Source organism: Cebidichthys violaceus, unplaced genomic scaffold, assembly GCF_023349555.1.
Source record: "Cebidichthys violaceus isolate CVI_PGR_0920_01 unplaced genomic scaffold, fCebVio1.0.p SCAF_34, whole genome shotgun sequence".
In the NCBI taxonomy this organism is placed as follows: Eukaryota; Metazoa; Chordata; class Actinopteri; order Perciformes; family Stichaeidae; genus Cebidichthys; species Cebidichthys violaceus.
Genome location: NW_027176528.1, coordinates 796,778 through 806,559, shown reverse-complemented (window position 1 = coordinate 806,559; position 9,782 = coordinate 796,778). Strand labels below are relative to the sequence as shown.

Sequence of the window (9,782 nt, the reverse complement as noted above, 5' to 3'; positions counted from 1 at the left end):
TTTCATGCAATAGTGAATTTAGGTTAGTTTTAAAATTATTTTTTTTATTAGATATTCCTGTTTATTGGTCTTAGGCAACTATTGTTTCGCTTAAGTTGTATGATGGGCCACTCTAAAACACAAAGCATGGGTTTTATCATCTCTGAGCTCGTGGCGCCCTCCTGTGTGCGATACAGGTAAGAACATCCTTAGCTGGACAATATAACTCGATACAATGAAGTACTGTACCATATAAATCAAATGTGTGTACCTGTATGATATATGAGTAACTAAGGCATGTAAACAAAATTACTTAGTAAAATGCTCTTCAATGTACTCGGGATACTGAGTTTGAGGATGGCGATGTGCTTCTCAAGAGTTTGACTGGATAGCGCCACATGGTGCAGTGCAATTTAAATAACTTCTTACTCGGTCATGTTACAGTTCATCTTTATTAAAAACGTGATACAAAAATCTATGTCATCATTGTTTTTCATGGTATGCAAAGAAAGCCATTTGAACAAAAAAGTAAAAACAAAAAGTAAAAACACACCAAATCCCCCCCCAAAAAAATGTACATCTCAATATTGTATTGAAAGAAGATGACTTAAATACAAGAGAGTCATTTTTGTGTAAGCAAAACATTGTTTAAAAGTTTTTTTATGTAAAGGAGTTGCATCAATAATCAAATATCAACAATCATTTATCTTACATAGTTGTTAAAGCACACCATTTTTATTGAATAGTAAATGTAATGTTAAAATGTATGATGCAGATTATTTCATTTCATGGAACAACATTATTAAGTTGCTGTACAACACATGTATTCAGTGAATGGAGAACAAGATAAAAGGTAATAGGTAAAAAATATATCTCTATATAAGAGATTGAGAGCATTTCTGTTGTGTCCTAACCACTCTCAACATGGCGACGGCTGAGTCGACAGCTCGCAAGCTAATGGTGCTAACAGCTCTAGCAATACAAACGATGGCGAAAGTGCTGACTGAGCTATCAGTGTTTAACTGAGGGGGAACAGCAGGGTGGGCACTACTATGAGAGCAGTGCAGAGTGGCGGCCGCGAGCTAGCTAGCCAGTGAAGCACGCTCACGTGCACAAACATGCACTAAAAGCAACTTTATCACTTTTCAAAGTACACAATGGTGTATCACACCGATGGATCCACGATGTTGGAACAGGCTGCTTTCAAAGTTCACTTAATGTCAAGTGCAACAGGGCCTTTGATCGAGAAACCGATAAAGAATGACACTTCTGACTCCTGGGCATGCCCACTAAGCTGACTTTGAAACATTGGGGTGATTTCCAACTTCAGACCTGGGATACAAGTGTCTGCCAGAATCAACTTGTTCTTCACCCGGCCAGTGACCCTGCAAAGGCGCTCCTCCACCTGCTTCTTTTTCCATATTTTTCCATTTTCCCACATTAAGGTGAAATCTTCCTGCCCAGCCCCAATGCACCTTTTGATTTCCCCTAAGGGTACCAGTCGTTCATAGCCCTGCTTCTTCCCCAGGATGAAGTGGACAATGGGCCTTTTGCCATTGTACACTTCCTTCATCTCCATGTAATAACAGGTCCTCATCTGTGAGAGGTGCTTAGATAGAACCACCTGAGGACAGTGCTGCTGTGGCCACAACAGCACAACTGCAATAAATTGCAGTGGCAAGTTCTCACTTAATGGGATTTGCTCACACAGAACTTGGCAAAGGAATTTAATTAGGTTCCAGTAGGGCTGAATGTGTGTTGATGTCAGTTTGATACAACTCAACACAACATTGACATAGATGAAGTTGATTTTCTCCTTCACAGTCGGCTTATGTTGAGGTTCACAAACAAAAGCAGACCATTTGGCGATCTTCTCCATTATTTCAGGTGAGATGCCATCTGAGAGACAATTCAGAATCCCAGAGTAGGTATCAGCTTTTTGCATCTCCAGGTATTGTCTTGCCTCGTGTAGTTTCAGCATGTTGTTCATGGTTTTATTCCTCAAGAGAGCTGCAGAATCAGTCTTGCAGAAAAGCTTTGCATACTCTCTGAAGCATCTGAAAAGCTCACCTAGGATGCTTTGCTCACGATTGTCTTTCATTCCAGATCTGGAGCCCAAGTTCACATAAAAGGTGTCAAGGAAGTCAAAGTTCATCTTCATCCTAGATCTGAGGATGCAGAGTACATCCTCAAACTGTTTGAGGATTTTGTAGTACTGGGTGTGTTTGTTGTGTCGTTTATCATTTCTCTCTACAGCCTGAAGTTCCATATCTCCAGAGAGAACCCCACTCATTATGTCATGGCGGACATTGTCATAAGAGAATACGGGGGTCTTTTCCAGCACTTTAATGACAAGCACTCCGACCTGAATTTCTCCCAGGCACCCTGCTGTATTAAAAGGGCATACTCGTTGACTTGACTCTTTCTTGGCCAGGTTCTGCGTTTCCTTGAATGCTTCTATTGCTGACTGAGCCATTTTGAGAAACATTACCAATTTTTCAGGATTTACAGGTTCTTCCTTGTAGTTTTCAATGGCATACTTCAGCTCATGCTTGACAACTTGTGCTGAGGTGTCGGCAAAATATGAGCTGTCTTTGGATAGATTTCTTGCTCTCAATGCCCAAACTTGTGCCTCTGAGAAATCTTTCTTTTTTAGGTAGTAGTACCTGGCTAGTAACTGAGAGACAACTGCATCTTTCGCAAATCTTTTTGATGCATTTTGTAGCACCATCTCTTCCAGTCCTGGGGTTTCACTTGCGATGTGTTGAATTAGTGGAGAAAACCGAGATTCATCCTCTGAATAATGTCTCTTCAACAAAATGTGGCGAACGTCTTGCAGGAGTTTGTCTTTGCCTTGTGTGCTCTCATAAAGCTTGTCTGTGGTCAGCAGAAGGTCAGTAATCTCAGCTTTGGTCACATTGTGTGTTGTTGTAAGTTCCTGCAAACAGTGAGTTGCAATACTTGAATGGATCATTTTCACAGCTTTAAAAACTACCTTACCCTCAACTGAGCAGGTGTCAATTAAAGTGGAAAATTTCCCAAATCCATCTTCGACTTTGATGGTTCCACAGACTGGTTTTGGTTGAAGACCGAGAAACTCCTCACACAGAGAGACGGAGAGAGAGGCCCTCTTGCAGTATACATTCAACAGAACTAAAACAGCAAGGAGCTGTGCATGTTTCTGATGTATGTCGAAGCTCTTCAGAGTTTTGCGGGCCACACCCTGAACATACTCTGGCTTAAAGTTCTTCTTCAGGATCATGAATCCATAGAACGTGTCTGCATTTTTGTGTGCTTTCTCTATTTCTACAAGTTTTTCCTCAAACAGTTTCTGCTCCGTCTCAGAGAGATTGTTTCCAATGAACACTGTCTCCTCAGTTTGATCAGTCTGTTCAGATGACTCTGACATCATACAGTTCAAGAGAATTACCTGTGCAGACTTAGACTGAATGTTTTTCTTCGTACATTCTTCATCAATGGCCCGCTGCAAGTCAAATACTTTTTCCTTATCATCAAAGTCATCTATCATCAGCAAAACAGGGACCCGTGGTAATTGCTCCTCATGGTCGTACAATAAAAGTTTGACGACTTGATCAGCGACTTCAGCAAAGTCTGCGTTGCTGTCTCTGAGGACAGCACAACGGAATTTCTCCCGGTGAGTCCATAAAGTATGCATGGCCAAAGTTGTCCCCCCACACCCGGGTACATGCATGAGGTTGAACAACACGCAGGCTTTTCCCAGGGAGCACAAATCTGGTATGACTGTGTTCATGATGAAGTTAAACGTGTCTCGTTTGATAAATGGTGTCGATCCAGGCTGCTCTGAAAAGTAGAAATTCCACCATGACACATGTCCTCCTTTGTAGAAGTTCTCCTCTATGACAATTTTGTCCTCGTTTCCTCCTTCACATTGGTTCACACATAGTACCTCCAAGGTATTCAAGTCACGCTCCACTTTCTTCTCAAGAAGCACATTACTTCCCCCGCCACATGGTAGGAAACGGCTGGATCTACGGTTTTTTGACAAAAGACTAAGGACAGTGCCGTTGACTTCAGTAAAACTGAGCTCATATATGCATCTACGAGCAATGTCGATTCCACACCGAGCATCGACTAGGTTCTTCCAGGAGGTGAATGCTTTCTCATTGTCACATATACAAAGGATCTGCTCTGTGCCTCGGAGCTCCTGCCAGAACGTACTGAAAGTCTCAACAAGAGGGTCCATCTTTTTACTCACTGTTGACCAAAGTAAGAAAATTACAAGAAATTTCTTGTTTGGAAGCACCTCTTTTCGACACAAGAAAGAAATCACATCTCGAACAGAGGACCCCTTGTCCATCAACCACTCGTCTATATCTGAGGGTGCCTTATCCTCAATCCCTCCATTGCAGAATACCCAGCTGGTGGTTCGAGTTAATTTCAACTTGTTTGCAATGTCCTCAACTCCTTCTGTGATTTTATACTGTTCTGGTAAATGGACATTTACTGTGCTCAGTTCTTTAAAGTGACATTGTAACCCATCTTTAGCTGATTCTGGATCAAAGTCCAAAACAGCTATTGGGTTGAGCTCTGCAAGAAATCCTAGTGATTCAAAGTGGATTGGATGTGATTTGTTAGTTACTATCACATACCGCTCAAAGTGTGACTTATCTAAAGACAAGGATCCACCAGTTATCATCTGACTCAATCTGGAGCCCTGAGTACTGCTTTTTATCACATTAAGGTGCTTCTCTTCAGCTTGTTTTCGGAGTTGTGCGCGCTGTGCCTGACCGGCAACAAACTGGTTGTACTCCATCGCTTTGGGTAGTGCGAGGAGATCCTTGCTGCTACCCCCGTCTCGGACAAAGAATTGTTTCGATGGTGTTGTTTCAGCGGTGGCTGTTTCTTTAACTTTGGCTTTTTTCTTGGCTTTTTTTGTGTCCAAGTTGAAAGTGTGGTAGATGTTTTCTTCACACAACGTAGAGTCAGGGACTATGTCCACTTCTAGCACCCATTTGTCAGATGATGTCTCATTCCTATTGAGAACTCCAACAAATCTAGGAGGTTTGATGCAACTATGAGCAGTCCGTTTGTGTTTATGCTCAAAATAATCAATGGCAGAGTTTATTTTCTTTGCATAAGCCTCTCTGTCCTTTACAACCATTCCCAACACTTGACCGTGTGTGAAGTTTGGTTCGTCTCCTATTCCAAAATGAATGGTGCCATTGGTGCTGCTGTTCATGCAGGCAGCTGCAAAGCGGATAACCTCTTCAGTTAACCTGGTCATTGTAGATTCATCTGTTGTACCGTTGTAAGCTTTATACTCATGGCAGGGTTCAATTAAGTCTGAGGCGCCTGATTCCGTAATATCCAGAATGTCGCTCTCCATGTATCTATATGTATCATTGTACCTACAGAATGGATAGGGCTTGCATGGTCCTCTAGGCAGATTTGTTGAGCTTGTCGGCTCCTCTTTCTTTAATTTCACAATTTCATCTCTGGCATGAATGATAAGTTTTGCTGGTCCAAAAGTCACTCCGATTTTTTTGAAGTCCTCTGTATCTAAAAGCAAAAGACTAGGCCCGTTAATGTCCTGTTCTAACAGTATCTCTGCAACACCGTCATCTACGTCGTCCAACTTGAGAGCCCATTCTCTCACTTGATGTTTACTCCAATCCTTGATGTCAGGTGGCAGATCCTCATCCTGACTCTAAAATACAAAATACAGTTATTTTTCCTCATTTTCAACTCAATTCACTGCGCACTTATTAGTTGATGACCCTTTAGTGTTTGTTTCAACTGTTATTTACCTTCATTTTGCCTTTATCTGCCATGACAGCGTTGGTTCCTCCTTCTCAAACGTAGATCACTGATGCTACAGAAACAATTCAATAAGAATAATTCACAATGGAGGACTAGACCATGTACTGGTAGCATATAAAACACAAAATGGCATTTCAGCTTTACCTTTAATTCTCCTCATCATCCGTGATAGCTGGCGCTTTTTTCACAAATCTTGACCACTGCTGTAAAAGAAAGATATGAATATATTGATATAAAAAGAAATGTCTGAGCATATTTAGGACACAGTCACAAATGTTACTGACATTAGTAATGATAGTCATATTAACATGCATTTTTAACTCAAGCATTATTGACAATTGGGCACACACCTTTTAACCTTTTTCTGTCTATAAATACAAATAAATGACATTCAGAATGACACGTAACATTGTATTACTGATGGTCATTATCAAAGGCAAACTCAATGTAGAAAGATTCCAGTCCTTGGATGATGACAGTATTTTCACAGCTTGAAGACGTAACTTGTACTGTACTGTGATGTTGATCCCCTTTTCTGTTTTAAATACTAAATAATGGTGACATGTCTGCACGTTTCTTTTCTCTTGTCGTTATTTACATATTTGGTATTGAGGTATTCCAAAAGTATCGGAAAGTGATCCCACTTACGTTACTTTAATATTGTGATACTTGCATTAGGTCAGTGTTTTTCAACCTTTTCTGAGCCGCACCAACAACCGAAAAAAGTTACAAAAAAACAAATTGTAGCATAATACAGCATATATGCTGACAATTTAATGACACGTCTCTCAATTTGTTGATCCTTACTCAGTGTGAAACCTGGGCCTGTTTAGATGAACACAAAGCTGATATCCTGGCAGAAACTGAAGAAAGGCACACACGAAGCTCTTCCTCAACAGCTCTCAGTCTCTCTCTGTTTTTAGTTTTTATAGCAGCCATGCTTGAAAAGCTCATCTCTCACAGATGTGTGCCAGAATGGGGAACTCCTTGGCAGCAGTCAACCAAAAACTGTCCAAAGGTAGATCAGCAAAGCTTAGCTTTAAACCACGGTCTTGTCTCAGTTCAGTTAGTTCCTCCTGCTCCTGAAAAGTCATGTCCAATCCAAAAACTGTTGCTGAGCTATATGGGTCCCTAACCCAGTCAAGGCATTCAGTTTGAGGGGAAATAAAATGACAACTTCTCAAGAGTTCTTAAATGTTTACCTATTAGCTCACACAGTGCAGCAGTGTTGACATCTCCTTGCCTTTTCTGGGTGAAGGGGGACATGTCAAGGTTGGCACTTTCAAGATGTTGTTGCCAGAGGTGCACTTTTGAACAAATCCATTTATTTTGTCTGTGCTTGTGAGCAGGTTTTCATTTCGGCCTTGCATTCGTGTGTTCAGCTCATTCAGGTGCTGAAATACATCTGCCCTGTATGCCAGCCTTGCACACCGCTTATCACTTGCGAGCAGCTTTGCATCATCGCGCTTCTCGTCAGTCAAAAACACTTTTAGTTCCTCCTTAGCTCATACACACGGGTCAGCACTTTGCTGGAGCAATAGGGCTACATACTTCGCTCGCATTTCCTCACATAAAGATGCAAATATGCGGCTTTTCAGAGGTCTTGTCTTTACAAAGTTTACCATGCGCACAACATCCAACACAGGAGCTAGGTCTGCTAGTGTCTGCTCACACACACACACACACACACACACACACACACACACACACACACACACACACACACACCATTGAGTGAAGCAATAGAGCAGTAGGAACAAAAACAGGATCAAGATGACACACTTGAAGCAATATGATACTACAACAGAAACTTGTCTATGAATGCCCACACACACACACACACACACACACACACACACACACCACGTTTTTGGTAGACTCAAGTGAGACACAGTCAGGGATTAAATGGTCTGTTGAATTTCCTGACGCGCCCATTCCGTAATTGAACCCCGGCTACAGGCCATGTCTTATGAGGAGAATGTAGCTATGCCTCAGCCTCACTAAAATATCCTAGAACTCATAATATATTTCAATACGTCAATAGAATATGATGTAATGAAACTTCCTACAGTAACATGATGTGTGAGTATATGAGTATATTTCAAATCATATATTTTATCAATGGTTTACATTTTTGGGTATCCACTCATTGAGTCATTCTTAAATAATACCTGCATAGCGTGGAGCGCATCAATAAAGAAGACACTTGATAATAAATAAATTTAAAAAAATAAGGTCTAATTAATCCTAATTAAAAAAAGTTATGATCAGTCAGGAATATGTGTGGTTTTCAAAATGACAGACTGTGTAGGGCTAATTCTCCTTTACAATAATTCACTACATGTTTACTATCGGGTAGGCAAACTCATTAAAATAAACGATAATTAAGATGAGTATAGAAAATGTCTCTGTTAACTAGAGCACAGTGTAAACATGCTCTGATACATGCAACAAAAAAGTCCTGCATTCAAAGTGTTACTTATGTAAAAGTACAAAAGTATTAGCATCAAATTATACTTTAAGTACCAATAGTCAAAGTATACTTATAAGTATACTTATTATGCAGAATGGTCCATTTAAAATAATATATTTAGGGTAGTCCTATATCATTGGCATATATCTATAGATGCATTAATGTTGCAGCTAGTACAGGTGGAGCTAATTTAAACTACATTGTATACTTAATAATTAGACTTTATACTACTAAATAATATATCATAGTTAGTTTATTAGTAAGTTTATATTTTGTATTAAGAATCCAAATCTGCAAAGTAGCCGAAATAGTAAGTAATATTGTCAAATAAACCAATAAATCAAATAGTGAACTTATAAGTACATTTGCTTCTGAGATGTAGTGGACTAGAAGTATTAAGTTTCATGAAATGGAAATACTCAAGTTAAGTACAAGTACCTAAATACCCAAGTACAATACTTGTGAATGTACTGAGCACCAAGTTGTTAACAGGAGCAGAGTTGTTCATAGATTCCTCCCACAGGCTGGCTGCCCGTCATCATGTCTTCCTCTTCCTGAACTTTTGCATGCTGAATCTGTGCCAATTCAAATGACGTAGCGATTACGGCCCGTTGCTTTTCTAACTGAAAAGCAACGGGCCTTCTCCAAATAGTTCACTAGCTACATTACATTACGGTCATTTAGCAGATGCAAAAGTAAGAGGCTCATATTGGTCTTAGGAATGACAAAAGCATGATTTCATGACTACGTATTTATCAATCATGATTTCATGATTTTGTCATTGTGCTCTCTGATGTCAAATATGGTTGAAACATAAAACCAGGAAGATGCTGTACCTTTAAAAGTGTCTGCACAATACCAACGCAGCCTACTTTAACAAAAAGAACATCATTTTAGAATTGATTGTATATGGCAATGATATTATTGGGTTTGATAGGATGTCATAGTGGAAAACAAAAAGATATATTCTCAAAAGATTCTAAATCACAAAAACCTAAAACCTGCAAGTCGAATGCAGGAAGTCCAGATAGACCTTAACAAAAGCCACATCACAGAACCGAGGAAACGCTGCGTTTCATTTCAAACGGTGCAGATTGTTGCGTTAAATGTTTGTTTTCACACATTAAAAAACATACAGACCAACAAAAAAAAACACACACACTCACCATCCCGGACACATTGTAAGCAGACTCTCCGCAGAATTCATAGAGGCGTCGATCTTCAAACAGCGTTCGTGTGACGGACTATTCGAGACAAGGAGGCTGAAGTGAGACACGTCTGTCCGTGCTGGTTCACAGAGGAGAATAAGAGACCAGTGCCGGTGCTGAGGCTTAAAACAGTCCCTCTGCCAGTGGGCGGGCAGTTCTGAGGAAACGAAACCAAAGACAGCCAAGAGACGATACATGAGCCAACAACGGGCGCGTTAGAGAGTGAAGACATGAACTCACATGATCAAATCATTGTATTGTGATTTTAGAGACCCTACGGAATTTAGCTACTGAGGCTTTCAGTGTCAGTCAGCTGTGTG

General features: G+C 40.3%; 1 protein-coding gene across 1 annotated transcript; it reads right to left on the bottom strand.

Annotated features, from left to right (window-relative positions):
* Positions 1-412: 412 nt before the first annotated feature.
* On the bottom strand, positions 413-9,561 carry LOC137883638 (sterile alpha motif domain-containing protein 9-like). The gene is made up of 4 exons (XM_068725201.1): positions 9,421-9,561; positions 5,926-5,984; positions 5,769-5,833; positions 413-5,668 (listed from the first exon to the last, which is right to left on the bottom strand). The coding sequence occupies exons 3-4, from the start codon at positions 5,790-5,792 to the stop codon at positions 1,190-1,192; spliced, it is 4,503 nt and encodes a 1,500-aa protein (XP_068581302.1). The 5' UTR covers positions 5,793-5,833; positions 5,926-5,984; positions 9,421-9,561; the 3' UTR covers positions 413-1,189.
* Between the last annotated feature and the right edge of the window lie 221 nt (positions 9,562-9,782).